At 36.5% G+C, this 19,558-nt stretch overlaps 1 protein-coding gene across 2 annotated transcripts in view; it reads left to right on the top strand.

The window, feature by feature from the left end:
- Positions 1 to 12,313: 12,313 nt before the first annotated feature.
- Positions 12,314 to 19,558, top strand: part of LOC145297595 (conserved oligomeric Golgi complex subunit 7-like) — a 93,242-nt gene continuing 85,997 nt past the window's right edge. The window contains exon 1 of one of the 2 annotated variants that reach the window (XM_080143653.1): positions 12,314 to 12,972. Coding sequence is in view for 1 of the 2 variants with exons in the window: in XM_080143652.1 (XP_079999778.1) it covers positions 12,733 to 12,735 (3 nt within the window). In the remaining variant the exon portion in view is untranslated. The remainder of the gene's footprint in view (positions 12,973 to 19,558) is intronic. The other variant, XM_080143652.1, reaches the window with a different exon arrangement.

Genomic DNA, 19,558 nt, shown 5'->3' on the forward strand with positions numbered 1-19,558 from the left:
TTATAAATTTCAACGACTCCCCAAGAGGGAGACTTGCCAAAATTGTGACCTACCCAACAAAAGTTACATTATGGTAATCGCCATAAACCTACAAGCAAAGATCTCTTAACCTTTCATATAATTCAACTAAAATAAATGAAATTTTGTTTGGGAATTTTTTAGATGAGGTTGATCATTTGTACTATTCTTATCTTGGGTGTTATTTTCACGGTGTTAGCCGATGAAGCATCAAAACTTTTTCCGGTGCATCCCATCGAACAAGAGAATCTTTATGACAAATTCTGGAATATGTGCAGAATTTTAAATGGACCTAAGTGCTAGATAATAATCAGTTCTAAGTGACAATCTTCTGGAGTTTGAAGCTTCAGTCCTAAGTACAGGCGATACTAAGAATACAATTGCAAATTACATATGAATTCTACTTGTTCATGGCTGACAGAATGAAAGCAAACTACTCCATGAGGTAAATAAAGAGTTCCATTCGAAATTCCGAATTCTAGAATTCATTGTGATGTGATGTACCTGAAAAGGTCATAGGTTACATCAGTCAAAATGATGAGAGAATAATATCCAAGATGAGAATAGTAGTCTGATTAATACAAAAAGAAATAAGTGAAGCATGCATGGTTCCCCGTGAGTGCACAGTAAACGAGGCATAAAAAAAATGACTAAATTTAGCATTCCTCCCCCCCACACACACACACACATTTAGCCCCAAAAGACCCCAGGGATGTCAAATTCTGGTGAAAATGAACACACGGTGTAGTTTTAGACCTTAACATATGTAAATTTGAGTTCTGTACAAAAAAAGAAATGACTAATCCCATCAATTACTCCCCTCCCCCAAAAGTCCCCAAGGCCTTAACATATTTAAATTTGAGTTCAACACCATGCAAAACTGCTAAATAGACATACACAGAAAACTTTGGACAAATATGGTAAAATAGTCCCAAAAATGGAGTGTTTTTATTAACCCTAAAAGAGCCCCTGGGGCACACACAAGAGTTATCGTGAAGTATAGACAAACAAAATTATATAGAAATCAGTTACAACTTTTCAGAAAGTTTTTATAAAAATCCAAAGCATCAATTTGTTTTAATAAGCACAAAAGTGTCAATTTTAGCCATTTTGACCAGAAAGGCACTCCTAGGGGGGCAACCAGAGTTTTCCCAGAAAATCCGTTCTGTTATTTTTTACTCATATCATGTTTAATGTTTGTGCAAAATTTCAAAAAATTTCAAGGCATCGTTATTGAGAAAAGTGTGGACGGACGAACGAACAAATGGACGAGGGTGAATTTATAGGTCCACCCTCCTTTTGTCAGGGGACCAAAAAAGAATAGTTTTTTAAAGAATGCAATCAGCAATTTATTCAATTGTTATCGTGCTTTTGAGGTTTGTCTGTTTGTATGCAAATAGAAACGTGATTTATTGAGAAAAGAGTATAGTTTTTAAGATGTCAACACGTCAGTTTGCATTTTATGTAAGTTTAATTGGAGTTAAACTTTCTCTGGTTTCGGCATCATTTTCTTTGATTCAAATTTGTTACAACTTTCTAAAATGTCTTGATTTATTTAATATCTTTCTTCATTAGTTTGAATTCAATTCTTTTTTTTATCTTATTTTTTCAAAGATAAAGCAACCAGAATATTTTGTCAATGAAAAACAAAATGAGAATGCTAGTTCAACTATAAATTATGTAAATAACACTCCATCATCACAAAATGAGGACTAAGACATTTTTCTTATCAGTTTGTCCAAGATGGGGATGGGGTATCCTACTGGATGCCAAACATTCACCCGCTAACTCAGATATTCCAACCAAAAGATCTTTTTAAGACTCTGACCATCCCCTTAGGTGCAATTGTTTGAACCTCTCTTGCACTTGGTTCACCAGGTATATTTGCCAGGTAGTTTTTGAAATTATTTTTCATGAGTCCAGTTGCTCCTATAATAACTGGAATGATAGATATCTTCTTAAGATTCTTTTCATGTAATACACAAGACCTTCGTATTTCGTTATCTTTTCCCTTTCATCTCTGTTTATTTCCAGTGTGAATAAGCACCAGTGTGAATCTGTAGTTAGTTTGTTTTGCAAGCACAGGGAATATTATTGATTCTAGTCTTAAATCAAACATCCATTATTAAAATCTTCTTTTTTTTTTAATAGGATATATCAGGGGAGGTAACAACAAAATATAAACAAGATGGTTGCAGAAATAGAATCTATTTTTCTTTTTTTAATCGTAATGAAAGGGAGATAACTGCATCAATTTTAATTTTGTCATATATTGCCTGTGCCACTGTGCAGTGGCCATTAAATTGACGGTAAATATTTCAAAACAAGAGAAAAACATATGAATGTTGACTTAAAAAGAAAACATCGTTTAACGAAAGCAAGATATTTATATATGTAAAAAATTGCAAGTATTTTATGTAAGAGATTGTTCAATTTAAAATGTTCAGTTTTAGAGAAAGCTCAGTTAGAAAAGTATTGCCTGTAATTTATGAGTGTGTATATGCACATGACAGTGTAGAAATTTGTGTGACTATGTTTTGTTTTGCATTAGAGCGTTTAAGTATATGATTGTGTGTGTGTGTGTGTGTGTGTGTGTGTGTGTGTGTGTGTGTGTGTGTGTGTGTGTGTGTGTTGAGAATTGATGAGGTGTCCCTTGATCCCTTTCAGATAATGTAAACATTTATGTGTGTGTTTGTGTGTGTGTGTATGTGTGTATCACTTTTTGTCAAGCATGTGCGTGAGTTGAAATATGATTAGTAACCTCCCAAGCCCTAACTGTATGCTTCCCCCCCCCCACTTATTTTCTCAACAAAATCTGACTTTAAATAATAAAGCCATCGGCTCCAGAAATCAGTTTTTCAATTTGGGCATGAAAATGGTTTTGTTCAAATGAAATGTAGCAGGGAGAGGTGACAGCACAATATTACATAACAGCCATTTTTGTTGTTTTTGTTAAATACGGTTCTGGGAATCAATTTTGCAAGAAAAATCTACTTTCTTTTTTAGATGTGATTTTGGGGCATGGTTTGTATTTTTTTGCAGACATGCTGTTGCTCAATTAAAATTGGTATATATGTTAAATCCTATATTTATATTTATTTCCTATATATATTTTTGCATCCACGGGTATCTCCATCAAAACACTATTCGAAAAGAAGTGCACAATCTCATTTCAATTATAATACAAAATGAATTAATTTAAAAACTGTTTAAATATTATTATGTTTCTACTTTTTCATTTTTTTACCACTATTGTATGATTTCTAGTAAATATGTAACGAGCAAAGCAAATCCCCTCCCCCCAAGTAAACAATGAAAGGTCGCTTGTGCTGTACATAAAAGATTTGAACTAAAAAGTAAGATGCAGTCAGTCAGATTCAAACTGTCGACTTCTGGAATACAAATACTTTTTCAATTGTATAAAAAAAAAAGGGTTTACTTCTCTTTCTCCCATAAAATAATTTTTTTCTTGTCAACCCCTCCCATTCTAAACTAAAATATAAAAGCCATATTCGAATTGCCAAGTTGATTCTCCTTGACCAATCAACAGACACCCAATTTTGTCAGGCTGAATGCAAAAAAAAAAAAACTATTCTTACTCTTTTTTGAATGGGATCGCATCCAATCAACAAGTAAAGAAACCTCTCCTCCTTAATTTGAATGAAACCACCTAAATCTGAACATTGTGTTTTGTATATTTTGGGATGGGGAATGTAAAAAAAACTTTTTAGTGCTTCTCCATTATTAGAATGTACAGCATAATGACGTTGACATACTGGTTCCTGCTGAATTACCAAAGTTAAGCAACGTTGAACCTGGTCAGTACTAAATGGGTGACCATTTGGGAATTCCAGGTGCTATATGTGCTCTCCGCTTATTTTGGTATTGTTTCCAATCATCCTGAACTTTTCCTTGGTACTGGACCCAAACAGTGCCGATTCAGGAGAGATGTGATTAAGGATTCCGCAACCCTTATCTCATAATTACACATGCAGCTGCACCTACAGGGGGTATCCTTTGTCTTGCGAGACTGAATGGAGGCATCGATTATTAGAGTGAAAATCGACAGTTGAAAAAAATGAATTTTTATTAACAAAAAATGTTTATCTACTTACTTTTTTATGTCAATTTCAACTAAAATCAATGTTATTTACTTAATTTTCATGTTGTAATTAGTTAAATATCATTACATTATTACATAAAACATGTATTTTCATGATATGTGACACAGGGTCACCCATATTTGTTTGGACATGGAACAAGAGAAGTAATTCAAGGTTGCCAGACTATAAAAATAATGAAAGCCAAATTTTTCATCCAAAAGAGGCCAAATGGAAAGTGTTCTTTATGAATCTATATATCTATAAAAGTGAAAATGTGTGTGTGCATGCATGCATGCGTGCATGTGTGTGTGTGTGTATATTTCCCTACCAAATAACTCTGACAATTTTCAGTCTAGAGACTCGAGATTTGACATTATGGGTATTGAGATTTGAGGAAATCTTTTTAATCGGTTTTCGGACAGAAATTTGGCTGTCACTGGATCAAAGTTCAACGATTTGACCTTTGAAAACTTTCTCAAACTCTGCCAATTTTGGGTCTAAAGACTTGAAATTTTAAATGTAGGTTACTTGGACATGGATCAAACTTTTTAATTTGATTTGAGCCCCCTAAAAATAAATGTTAAGGGTTTAAAATTCGACCTCTGCGGTTTCTACTAAATTACTCAGCCAATTTCTGGTCTAAACATTTGAAATTTTACATAAAGGGTATTCAGAGATAGGGCAAGCTTTAATTTTAATCGGTTTGGGTTGAAAATTTGAGCTGCCAAGGGGTCAAAGTTCAAAAGATTTGACCTTTGCAGTCTCTAGCAAACTACTCAGCCAATTTTGAGTCTAGACATTTAAAATTTATACATAATGGGTATTCAGACATGTGGCAAGCATTTTAATCAGTTTGGGGGGCGAAAATTTGGCTGCCAAAAGGTCAAAGTTGAAAGAGTTGACCTTTGCAGATTCTACCAAATTCCTTCGCCAATTTTGGATTTAAACACTTGAAAATCTAGGTTACCTGGACATGAGTGAAACTTTTTGATATATATATACTTATACACATAAAGTTATGAACAGTACATAGGGTCTGAGCAAAGCCGGCCTGAATTGCTAGTAGTATATAAAATAAAAATGGCTATATTAAAGAAATTAACTCTGGGCTATACTGAAGACATTTGTGTTTTTTTATTAATTTTGCATTGTTTATACTTTACTTCAGTGATGAAGTAAAGTATAAAGTTGAAATCATACACTTTTTATGTTTTTGAAGGAAATTAAATTTATTTTTAGATAAAAACACTTGCGTTAAAGAATATTAATATCACATTCTACCATTTTCATATTTTTAAAGTGTACCAGAGAACTTTAAAGAATATTTGAAAATGTTGATAAATTTCTAGATGAGTACTCTTTTAAATTTAAATTTTAAATTTAACATAAATCCAAAGTTTTAAAAAGTCTAAATACAATTTTTGAAGACCAAACTGCTTCAAAAAAAAAAAAAAGGACCAATTTTGCAAAATTTAGCTTTAAAAAGACCAATCTTGCACCCCTGAAGTAACTTACAGTTTGGAAACGTATTTTCATTTATAATTGATTTTCTACTTTATTGTTTTTCATAATTTTTTGGATATGTTACTAATTCGGACATGACAATTAAGTATTGGTTTTAATAGAAATTCAATATTTCGATTTTCACTCTAATAATGAAGAAGCACCAACTTTTTATTATAGTTGGACTTCTAAAGCTGCAAGCTCAATTAGTTTTGCAAGGACTTTTCCTATGAAGTTGAAATCATGAGTTGAAATTATTTGATTCAGCATTAAATAACCCGAAAAGGGTTGATATGTCATAAAACAAAACAACCAAACCAAATTTGATTCTTGTGTGTCTTCTGTACCCCTTTTTGTTATTCAATATTATTTAACTTTAGCAAGCAAGAACTGAACTGTTCCCTTGCCAAATCACTTTAATTGTTTAATTCCTCTGCAGAACTTGACAGGACTATTTTTCTTTTGGTCCATCAAACTGTCCGTAAGCTGTAGTGTTACATGATCATGTTTGAGTTGTTTTGTTTTGGGTTTTTTTTAATTACTATATTTTTACCTTCTTTTTTTTTATATTGTGACACACAACTTAGGATTAATGTTTGGGTGAATGTGCAGTAGCAGCACCAATAACACTTTGAGGTTTACTAGATTGAATATCTTTAGTTTAGAAGTTTAAGACTGATTGGTGCAGACCGTCACCTTCCTTTCTGACTTGCCCAATCAGAGGTCATCTCTCTAACGTGCTACCAGATCAGGCTGTCTTAAGATATTGGCTTCCTGAGACGAAATGCACGTAACATTAATGCCTTTTGTTTTTCTACTTTTGCAAAACTTAATTATGTTCTGCAAAACCAAAAACAAAAACAACAACCCACCTTTTCCCCCTTTTCCTTCTTCTCATTTCCCCTTTGTTTTCTTATTTCCCTCACTTCCTGACTGGTTTCTTAACTTAAAATGTACCAAACATTAATACTGTAACCCTTTTTCCTCTCCCATTGCAAAACTCATTCATGTTCTGCAGGGCAGGGAACAATAACGATAAAATCCACTAAAAAACAACCAAACTTAATCAAACATTACAAACTAGCGCTTGAAGAATAAAACCTTCTACAAAATAATTGGATACAACATGAATACTATTTCCAAAATAACTGGATTCGGCATTTAATAATCTGAAAAGAGTTGATATGCCATAAAACAAAACAACCAACCCAAACTCTACAAACAAATATTTTAAGATATAAAGAACTTGAAGCATAAAAACTGTTTCCAAAATAACTGAAAGGGGTTAAAACAACCAAGTAAAACCTAACAAGCTAAACAGGTGACAAAGTTTATAAAAAGAAAACCACTGCAACTCTCTCTCTCTCTCTCTCTCTCTCTCTCTCTCTCTCTCTCTCTCTCCCTCTTGGTCCTGGGCCGATGAGGAAAGAAAGAATCCATCACAACATTAATAAACACACAACCCTTCAATATCGTCTGCCAATCTGTACAAACTCATTCATTGAAATATTCCCAACCTTTCTCATTGAACTTTCTTTCTAATATAAAAACAAATAAACATTGACTCTTATTAGCAATTTTTAATGAAATTTAATTTGTATAATCGAGTGGAGAAGTTTTGATGATGATTTTCAGACCTGTGTAACGCATGACTCTTAAACTGTCAAACACCGATACACCCCGATACACCCGGTCAATATGCAAGCCTTCTAGACCTTTTCCTTACAACTTCCCCTGAGCTGTTCATGTTCCATTCTATCTCCTCTGGGATCCTCTGACCACTCCGTTGTATCAGTTAAGATAAAAATGAAATGTAATAAGTCTTCAGACATACCTCTCCACCATACTGTATATCGATACTCTATGGCTGACTGGGATAGCTTCTGTACATTCATATCTGACCTACCTCTGCATTCCATGTTTAAAAAGGATGTGTCCTCTATAGTATCAGACCTGACCGAATGGTTAATTGTAGGCATAGACCGATTCATACCATCCAAAAAATTCAAAAACCTGACAGCCAGCCATGGTTCTCCCCTGAATGTGCTGCTGCCATCGCACGCAGAAATCACTTTTTCCATAGCTACCAACGTAAGAGATGTACTGAGACTAAAGCTGCTTTCAGGACTGCCAGCAACCACTGTAAAAGAGTAATAAAACATGCAAGAGAGCTATATGCTCAGTCTGTTAAATCCAAAGTAGCTGATCAGCGGCTTGGTTCCCACTAGTTCTGGCAAATAGCAAACAAGATCTTGAACAGAAGCGTGCATTCTATCCCAACTATCATCAATGGATCTGAGGGCATCTCGTCAGCATCAGACAAGGCCAGACTATTTGCCAAGAACTTTGCAGCTAATTCTACCCTATGCGACAATGACCATCAACTTCCTGTATTTCCTCCTATAACAGACAACATGCTATGCAACTTACAAGTATCTGTGCGTGAGGTCGCCAAGCTTATCAAGAACCTTGATTCCAGTAAAGCAACTGGCTCTGACAGCATTCCAGTTATAGTGCTGAAAAAGCTCCAACCAGAACTTTCCCCCATACTTACAAAACTGTTTAAGCGTTGCCTTAAGGAGAAGTGCTTTCCAACACCCTGGAAAACCTCATCAGTATGCCCTGTATTTAAGAATTTAGGTGAAAAGTCATCTCCCTCTCAGTACAGACCAATAAGTCTCCCGTGTGCCATGAGTAAGTTGTTGGAATCCATATTAAATAAAGAAGTCGTCAACCACCTCAACAGAAATAACCTTCTTAGTGGCATGCAATATGGTTTCCGCTCTGCAAGATCTACAGCAGATGTACTAACGGTTATATCACATAGGATTAGTGAATCTCTTGACACAGGTTTCCTTTCCAGGGCAATTTCTCTTGACATATCAAAGGCCTTCGATAAGGTATGGCATAAGGGCCTACTTCACAAGATTTCCAGCTACGGTATAACTGGAAATGTTTTCTCAATCATTAAATCATTTCTCTCTGATAGGTTCATAAGAGTAGTGGTTGATGGGCAGAAATCAGAGGCCCACAGTATTAATGCTGGAGTCCCTCAAGGGTCAATCCTGGGCCCAACTCTCTTCCTGATCTACATCAATGATCTCCCAAAACACATACTTAAATCATTCGTTGACATCTATGCTGATGACACGATCATCTATGGCAACACATCAAAGGCCGTAAATGACAAAGTTCTCTCTAATTCTCTCTCCTCTGATCTTGAGCGCCTGGTACAATGGGGAAGAGGTGGCTGGTCACTTTTAATGCATCTAAAACCAAGCTTCTATCTTTACATCATACACACTCTGATCCCCATCTGGCATCAATTGAAATGGATGGCTCTCGTCTTGGGGAGGCTCCATGTTTTGACAAGCTTCTGGGTTTGACCTTTACCCCTGATCTGAAATGGAACACGTACATCAAATCTGTTGCCAGGGACGCTGGGAAAATGGTGGGATCCTTCTACTGCTCCAGAAGATATCTCACTAGTGATGCAATTCTCTATCTGTATAAAAACCAAGAACGTCCAAGGATAGAGTACTGCTGCCACATCTGGGCAGGAGCTGTTAAAAACAGCCTATCCTGCCTTGACAGAGTACAAAATAGACTTTGTGGTTTAGTGGGGGATGCCCTTTTCTCTTCCCTGCAACCTCTCTCCCACAGAAGAGACGTTGCGAGCTTGTCTTTGTTTTGTCGTTATTTCCATGACAGGTGCTCGTCTGAGCTCCAATCCCTCGTCCCCCTCGCCAATCTTTCTTTTTGGCTGAAACTACTGTCAATAATTTTCCCCACTCATTATCTGTGCCTAAACCTAAATGTAGATTCCATGAGCAAAGCTTCTTTCTTAGAACTGCACGCCAGTGGAACTCTCTGCCACTTGCCTGTTTCCCACCTGACTACAACTTGGACGTCTTCAAGTCCAACATAAACAAACTCCTGACAAACCGACCCCTTAAGTAAGACACTCTATCAAAACCTCCAATACTAATGATTACTACAATACTATCTCATTGATTACTGTACACGCAATAACCCTTATCCCTAAGTGGCCTTCCGGCCTTGATAAGTGGTGACCCCCATGTAAAAAAAAAACAAAAAAACTTTGACTATTTCGATATCTCAGTTGTTTTACAAGGACTCTAAAATATTTGTGAACATTCTGTTCTTTCTATTTCTGTAATCTTTTATTCTTAAACATATATAAAATATCTCTTTTGTGAATATATGCTTCTGAGCTCATTATTTTGCCTTTGTTTATCGTATAACACTAGCAGGACCTGTGGAAATTACACAGGGCACTAATTCATATGTAATATATTGATGTTGGCATTCTGTAGATATTCAGCATAAATTGAGATGCTCTCATATTATTGTACCTATTTTGTTAAAACTACAAAGGTATTTATCCAAGCAGCAGGACCCCCCCCCTCCTCGGCGTAGCTAGGTCATAAAATACGCTTAAATATGATATTTTAATTCTTGCAGATTTCATATATATCATTATAGAATTAATGTTCTATCGATTTTTATATATTATAAAGTTGCAATTTCAAAATTAAAAAATATATCTATATGACTTGGGTTCATCAGCTATAATCGAAACTGAAACCAAAACCTATGAAGAATTCTTAGTAAAATTATTTATTACAAGAAATGGAAGTAAATAACAATTAATCAATCCGGATGTAAGCGTGACACAGAAAATAACACACACGCTATCATATTAATATATAGATGTCTTATTATATAGGGGTTTCATTAAAAGAGAGTCTTATTAAAAGTTATGTTGTTGAGTGATTGTTCATTTTATTAAGAGGGGTGCTGTGAGACTCAGAGAGATGTTGTTGAGAGTCTTATTAAGAGATGTTGTTGAGAAAGACTTAGAGAGTCTTAGTGAGAGTTTGTCGTTGAGTTTTAGAGAGAGGGGTGTTGTAAGAGAGCTGTTGTAGAGAGATTGTTCGTTTTATGACGATTCATATATATTAAAAGTTCATTACTTAGATGTGTTGAAGAAGGAAGCTCTTTGAGTGAGGAGATAGTGTTGAGACATTGTGTAGACAGTCTTCAGACAGTCTTAGTGTACATATGAGATGTAGAGTTCACATTGTGGATATGAGATGTGTATGTCAAGACATTTTATAACACAGATATATAGACATATAATAACAATTCAATTTACCTTTTTGTAGAATCACAACACAAGACGACGTTTTATATAAACACATGATGGGTTTATTTCTTCTCACGACCGGCCATGGTTTTCTCATCAAGAATTCAAAGTTTCACATATTAAGTTTCAAAGTGACCGTCTCGCTTCTAGACGTTCGAATTCCAAACTGCAGACTATCGTCTGTCGTTCTCAAACTCTCTCTCTCTGACTCTCCCCCTGCTTCTGTCTGCTTAACTCTAAAGTTTTTCTATCTATATCTAGAACTTCCCATTTTTCCATGACGTCATACACATGTTAAAACATGTCTTTTCTTCCACGTGTTCTGGACATGCGTATCCAAAATTTTTCCTTTTTTTACAAAAGGAATTTTAACCTATATTCTCAGTAACCTATATTTCCAATATGTTAAAAACATGTTTATTAAATTATCTTGTAGCTGCATTCTTTCAATTGAATTTTCATAACAAAATTGACAGTGCGCATTCTTTTCTTGAAACTATTTTATCTCTATTCTAAACAAATCGTTTGTTTTACATTCCATTTTCAAATTCTCACACGTAATCTATTTCTAAACCTAAATTACGAGGTTCGAATTTCGCCTATGCTATTTCATTTTCATTTTAACTAAATATCTCTATTTTTATACTTACATGAAAAGGGGACAACCCTTATCATGTAACAGTCTCTTGTTTTTTTACATTTAATTATAAACCTTAAATCCTTTTTCAGTAAAAATATTACTTTAAAACTGGCTTATGCCAAAAATACTTTACCAAAATCAAAACCCTTAAAATAACCCTACCAAAACTGGTAATTCTCTAAAACTGTGACTCCCTAAGAGGGAAACCCCATAAATGAAGGGCAAGTTTGTTTATTTTTATTATTATTGTTGTTGTGAAAACACGATCGAAAACTAAAATGTTTGGTTGTTGATTTTTTGTTGTTTTTTTTTTTTTTTAATTTTTATTAAAAAAACTAGTAGGTGAGTGCCCGGCATTGCCCGTGCGCTGAAAAGAAAAACCTTACCTCAAAAAGAAAAAAAGAAAAAAATCAAAACAGCTTTTCTTTCAATCAAAATAGTAGGGAGTGCCAATGTCACTGAAAAAAAATGAGCCACGGTGGCCAGGCTCGAACATGAAATGTGAAAGAGGGAACGAAGGCAAAAACACGGCCATGAGTGCATATGACGTCATAACATTGTAAAACAAGCATTTTAAACAGTTTTAGTTTAATACGCATGCATGACTTGCAAAAAAGGGGACACAAAAAACGGACCTTCCCCCTTCCAAAAAGTGGTCCAGTTGGCCCCTACAGAACGAATTTTCTTTTTCTAATTTTCACACATTATGCACCAGAACATTGCCCTTTAAGATAGTACCAGTTTCGTGCCGGTCGGATGCAGATGACAAAAGTTTTTAGCCGACATACAAGCATACACACTAACACACAGACATCTCTCCTTTATATAATAGATGCCCTTTACCAAATCAAATACGTCCTAAATTAGAAAAGTGAAAATGTGTGTGAAGAGGGGTGAGGTGGAGGAGGAAATATACTAGTTGTAGGAAAAATGTTTCTTTTAACTCATCAATCTTCATTATTTATTTTAATGTTTTAGAGATTTAACTAAAATTCTGTGCAATTAGACTAAACTTTTATCCATACTTCAGTTTAAAAAAAAAAACTATTTTTAAAAAATAAGTAAAACAAAATGCCTTTCGAGTCGCTGAAAGAAATAAGGTTGGCGCAACAGCTTATTTTATGTAGCAGACGCCATATGTAATACGGTGTTGTCACGTGACGAAACATGGCCGTGTTTTTGTTTTGACGTGTCGTCCGTCAGTGGGAAAATTACTTGGGTGGAACCAGAGAAGACACCCCGTTATTTATTATCCTGGCAAATTTAAATATTACTCGTACAGTCGATTCCCTTAAACTATGGTCAGTTGAATTTTCGATTTTTAATTTAGAATTACGAATTGAAGTACTGAGCTCAAGTCTTGTGGAATTTAAACACATTTTATTTTCAAATCAAATTCAAGTTTTACGATATCTTTTTTGATTAAATTGTTAGGTGAAAGTACAGAATAATTACAAAATAACTCTCCCCTCTTCATGTTAAGAATGGCTTTCTAAACAATAACGTACTTATTTCAGCACGGCAACAAAAATGCATAAGTACTCACATTTTTTATTTTCTTCTGTGTTGTTTGTTGTGGTAAATCAACTTTAATATTTATTTTTTGTATAATTCATTCTAAATTGTGATTTTGATGTTTTTATAATAAATTCAGTAGAATCTTTTGCTTTGGGGAAAATTGGCATAAATTTGAATAATTATCACGATTCGAATTTCTTTTTTCTTTTTTTAGAATTCATAATTTAGATTATTTTGGATTTCTAGTCTCATCGTGGGATTGTATTACTGTACACATAGATTCGAAAAAGTTGTCAAAAAATAAATATATAACAAATAAATGTTATCAAAGGCAAGATAAGTTACTTTTCTACCTAACTGGGTATATTTTTCGTGTTTTTATTCAATGTAAAATGTTTATTCAGCTCGAAGAACATAGTGTTTACCGATGTATTGGAAAATATAAAATGACGCCCGAGTCTCTCTGAGATGGTAAGTTTGGGAAAAGGAGTTTAAAATAAAAAATATGCAAAATACTGTTAAAACCCCACCGAATATATCTCAGCCAACATATATTGAGCCAGTTCCTAACAGTAGTTTGTCTAGTTTTTTTTATTTATAACTCCTTTTCCCAAACTTACCGTCTCAAAGAGAGAGTCGGGCGGCGGACGCCATTTTGAACTTTCCAATATATCGGTAAACACTGTATGTTTTTCGAGCTGAATAAACATGTTACATTAAATAAAAACACTTGAAAATTATCCAGTTAGGTAGAAAAGTAACTTATCTTACCTTTGATAACATTTATTTGTTATATATTTGTATATTAACAATTTTTTCGAATCTATGTGTACAGTAATACAACCCCCCCCCTCATTCTGATTGTTATAATCACATTTCGACCAATGCAACCTCCAACCTTCTTCGGTTACATCTTTTCGAACTTGGTAACCTGGACGGGATTTCGTAATGAACTCTTTATTTAATCCACGGGGGCTAGTTTCTTATTTCGTTAGCCATGACAGGTTAGAAATATTAATTCGTTCGCCTGTAGTAAGGAATGAACCTTCACGCTCTAAACGACATCCAACCTCTTGTATTTTTTTTATTTTATTTTTTTTAATCAATCCCGGCTACAAACCGGTTAGTGCTTAAACTTTAAACTACAAAAAAAAAAGAAAAAGAAAATGGAGACAAGAACGATTACCGAAAACTGCCAGAATTCAAGAAAGCAGTTCGAAATTCCTTACAGATCTTCACCTTTTCTGTTCTCGATTGGTGGAGGAGAAATCCTTCATGACCGAGGAGGAGCTGGATTACCCCCACATTTAAAACCGACCTTGTGTCTAACTTTGCCCTCGTGGAGAAGCAAGTAAATAGGAACATGAGAATAGTAGTTGAAATGATTCAAATAAATCATGTTATTTATTTTTTAGGGGGGGGGGGTCTATCATAAGTGGTTTCTATTTGCACCCATTATAGCAATAGGAACATCAAGCAAAACATATCTCGATATTTATCAGGAACGGGTATTCAAAGGATTTTATTATTTACAAGGTCGCTTTGAATAAGTCCGGAAATGGCCGAACAGTTTAGGATTTGAAAGCGAGCTTCCATTTTTTTTTTTTTTTTTTTTTTGTAAACAAAGGAGTCACTCGAGGATACGGGTCAAAGAGTGTACAGTAGTCAATGGGCAATATCGTAGTTATCATTAGTAGTGGAAAGTTGCTAAATTGGATTATTTAAGGGGACGTCTCCGGCTCATCAAGAACTTGTTTACGTTGGGCTTGAAGACGACCAACGACCACTATATTGTAGTCAGCTGGAAAGCAGGGAAATGGAAGAGAGTTCCAAATCTCCATAGGCGTCGTACACTCGTACAGTTCTAAGAAAGAAGCTTTGTTCATGGAATCCACGTTTAAGTTTAGGCACAGATAAAGATTGAGGAAATTATTGGTAGTGAGTGGTTACAGACAGACCAGTGTTTTTCGTGAAAGTTTGGCGAAGTTTTTGCAACTTAAATTTTTTAAGGGCTAAAAAATATTTAACTAGCCTAACCCTTCGTATGCTTGCTTGGTGTCATCTGCCTTTTTCATTCTTTTTTTTTGGGGGGGGGTATTTTTTTACAACCTAACCCAGCGTACTATAAACACCCTCAACCTCCCTATGTTAAGAACGGCGTTCAAGGTTGGGGATATTCTGAAAGCCATTCTTAACATGGGAAGGTTGGGGATGTTTATACTACGCTGGGTAAGGTTATAAAAAAAATTTTTTTTGTTTTCGCAGATTTCAAATCGTAAACTGCTTCGGTCATTTGGGGGACTAAGGATCTTCTGTTGATACTCAAGACGAAATCTATAACTTCCCCTCATACCCATTATTTACAAATATCCTAGAATAATTTTAATTTTCAGAAATAGTCTTTCTTTGGCTAAAGTGCGATCAGTGACATGATTGATTCGCAATATGCAACTTTTTGTTTTATTCCCCTCCCTCAACACAAGATGAATCAAAACACGTGAAACTTTAATAAAACAGATTTTTATTTTTTGACAAAAAATGCGTTGGCTGGGTTGACAATTCGATGTTTTTGTTTATAAAAATATAATTGGTTTTATGGCATAAGTTTGTTTGCAATAGTGTCCAGTAACACTTTATGATAATCCTAAAATTAATGTTAACCAAAAAAATATTATTTTATATTGTTATATTAATAAAAACTGTGTACACGTCGCATTGTTAGTATAACAGAAAACATTGACTTCTAAAAATGATGTCGCAAAGGAAGACTAAAATTGTTACTAAATGCACAAAGGGAGATAACTCTAACCTAATTGGATAACTTATTGCTTGTACAAATCACTTCCTGATTTTACTGTCGAGGTGGGGGTAGTCTTTTTTTTTGTGTGTGTGAAAATCTATGACCACGAACTACGTTATTTCTGCAGGCTCCCATTCTTTCCTTTATTTATTAAAAAAAAAAAAAAAAAAAAAAAAACTTCTAACAGGTTTTTTATATATTATTATTATTATTTGCCTTTAAAAAGGTGTGATTCTGATTCAGAAGTGTAGGTAACCCTAAGTGCAACCGTTTGAAAACCTAGCCTCGATGTGAAAATGTTTCGATGACCAAATCATACTTCTTGTTTTATTTTAAAATAAATCTGTTAAATATATAAAAAATAAAATAAAAATAAAAACATACTTAAAAGTTTCACATAATTTCTTTCATGGCAATTTGCTCATTTATTTTAAACTAAAATAGGAAATCAGGGTTAGTAATCGGAACATTTTTACATCAAGGCTAGGTTTTCACCTGACATCGGTACGGTCGAACTTAAGATCGCCTATCCTTCTAAATCCCCCCCACCCTTCAAAAAAAAAAAAAGGCATTTCTGTATGACAATTGCATATTAGATTTAAAGACGAGTTATCGACCCCTGTTCTTAGAAAGAGAATTGCCATCTAGTGGCCATTGTATGAACCTCAAATATAAACAAGTGTTTACGATAACGCAAAAATATATAATAATGAAATAAATAACACAAATATATCTGAAAATCGAAACAATTATTGTATAAAAAAAAATGTATCAAAATTCTAGGGTTACAATCAGGATTCGGTTCTGGGGTTCGGGAAGGAGTGACTCACTCGACAACAGCACGTTTCTGCCCTCTTCTTTTCCAAGCGACCACACCTGGCCTCTTGCCACCAATGTCACACCACATAATCTGAACGTCTGCAATACAAAATACTTTTCAAGAGAAGATGTTCATGACTCTTTTCTTTTTGCCACCACCAGGGAATTTTTCCCAACTTTTATATCCTATCTAGAAAAAAAAAGGAAGAGACAGGGAAAAAAATAGCTTCTCTCATCATGCCCTGCCTTCTCAAAATGCCCTTCGTGTATATAAATGAGCTAGCCATCCTTTCCTTCTTCTTTCCCAAATAGCAATGCAGATACGCCCAGTATGTTTTTTTTTTCTCTAACCATATACCCCACACGCCCCCCCCCCTGATCTTTGAGATCAATAAGACACTTCATAATCCTTCATCCAAGCAGGCCTCCTGCTCTCACGTTGAGGCCTCTGGGGGACAACTTCTTGGGGGTTGATGTTTTCAGGTTCACTACAGACATTCTCGTCCAGTTGTAAAGAACCACAATGTGGGGCTAAGTCGAATTGGGGTGCATCGTTAGCTTCTTGGTGGATCTCAACTTCCTCCTCTTCACTGCCATCACTATGGACTAGCAGGGTTACATGACGCAAGTCTAGGATATTCCGGGGAACGCCATTCACCATCACGTTGTTCTTCGACTGCGTTCCCGTTACGACCCCCCCCTCCCCCAGCGAGTGGTACATTTTGCATTGGGGGGCTTCACCCACACCTCCTCGCCCACATTAACGGTAGCTTCTTCACCGTCAATTCCTACCGTTTTGTTGTATGGATACCGCTACTTATATGCAAAGATGGCTCTGAGGCACAGTTGTCTCATCTTGTCTGATTTTCGGTGAGATGTTGTACCAAAACACTGCTTCCATTGGTGAAATGTTGCTTTTTTCCGCAGCAGCCTTGATGATACAATGATTTCTCTCCACTATCCCATTGCCACTCGGCCGATACGCTGCCCTAAAAAATTACCTTACTCCCCACTTATCACATACCTCTTTAAAGGCTTCTGATCGGAAAGCGAGGCCATTGTCCATTAACAGTTCCTCAACCGGCCCTCTTTCCAAAAATATTTCTTTGATGACCCTCCGATCGCCCATGCAGCTTCTGCCCTGATCTCTCTCCATATGGCAAACTTCCCCGGTCGACCATCGACAGATACAACTTATGGCGATAATGGGTCATCAGTGGCCAATCGCTTCCAGTCCTCCACAATGTGTAACTTTCCTGCTTCATGTCTGGATGGTCCGGGGTCTATCGATTGGCACTCCTGACAGTGCTCCACTACCTCTCTGACCTCCTTCTCTGTGGTTTCCAGGTAAACCTTTCTTACCAGGAATAACGTCCATTCTTGACCAAAGTGGTGCATTTCATGTAACTTTTTAACTTCCTCCTCTGCACAGCATACTGAGGAAACCTTTCTCTCTTGCAGCCAGGCCTTCTTTACCCATGTCATCGAATCCGCCTTGTTCTTTTCTGATGAGACCAGCATTACAGATACCTTCAACTGGAATTCCGCTATCAAATCTGCGAATGCGCCAAGCCTGCGCTTGATCAGCATTTCTGTAGCACCTCTGGTCCTCTCTTATCGCCAGTCACTGCCGACCTGAACTACCATTGCCGAATCGGATTTGATTTCAATTATTTTCAATCCCCACTTCAGGGCCAGATTGATTCTTTTCATAGCGGCCTCCAGTTCGGCTACGTTGATATGGGAATAGTCGTTTTTCTTTCTTAGCCACGCCACATCTTCCACAGTTACACCTCCCATCTCTAATACGACGCCCAATGCCAGACTGCTGGCATTGCACCAAATCGCTCCCGCGTCTCCACCGCTGACGTACCATTCCTCCTTTACTGGGTCTTCTTTCGTCACTCTCGTGATGATTTCTTGTAGCATGTTCGTGACCTCCTTTGTCACACGACCCTCCCAGCCATTAGTGCCCATTTGTCGTTTAATAAAGCTGCATGCTATCCTGAGCCAGTCGGTGATTGGATAGTGTCCCACCAGTCTCCCACAGACCGAGAAGAGTTCTCATTTTGTCAGGTCGGTTCCGTCTAAAGACAAGGCTTCCTTTGCCATCTCGGCATAGTTTCAAGCCCAACGCTGCTCCTCCATCAAGGGACTTTTTTGCAGTCAACCCATACCTCGCAACATGGCCTCTCACTTTCTCTGCTGTCACCTCTGCTTCCTCCACGAGAATGTCATCAATGTACAAACTAGTGATCTTGTCCACTGTACAGCACCGTCTTCAGCACGGCAGTCATAATTTTGGGGGCTGAGCTCAGCCCAAAGCCTAACCTCGTCAGGCAATACATCTTCCCCTTGTACCAGGCCAATTGATGTTGCCAGAGTTTTTCATCTACATGGATCTGGAGATAAGCCGACTTCAGATCGACAATCTTAGTGGCCCGCTCCATCCTCCTCCATTTCCTCATAACATCTTCGCATACGTCAATCCCCTTTCCAGTGTGGCAGGCTACGTATCTGTTTAATTCTCTGAAATCCAGTACCGGTCTAACTTTGTTTTTTGTGGGTTTAACAACCGCCAGTAATGGTAGCACTCCTTTTTCTTCCCCTGTCCACGGTTTCAGAATTCCCTCCTCTATCCACCTCTCCACTTCTTCCTCGAATCCTTTTCTTATTTCCCCTCGCAGTGTTTTCTCGTAGCAGCTTACTTTGTTTCGTAGTTCCGGAGGCCCGGAGATCCATTTCCATTCCACCATCCTCCTCTCACCATCGAACCTCACCAGGAAATCCTCGTCCTCGATGCAGCAAGCCTCCGGTTTTTACGTTCTGATATTTCTATCACCTTCCACTCCTGCCATTCCTACTGCGCCAAAGCATCCGAAAGTTACTTGGCCCCCTCTCAACGTAGCACCCCCCAGTTGGTTGATCGCACTTACACCTAAAACTACATCAACATCACCAACCAGACGATCCAACACCAGGGCTTG

This window comes from Euprymna scolopes, chromosome 18 (assembly GCF_053919585.1).
Source record: "Euprymna scolopes isolate OS-2025 chromosome 18, ASM5391958v1, whole genome shotgun sequence".
Lineage (NCBI taxonomy): Eukaryota > Metazoa > Mollusca > Cephalopoda > Sepiida > Sepiolidae > Euprymna > Euprymna scolopes.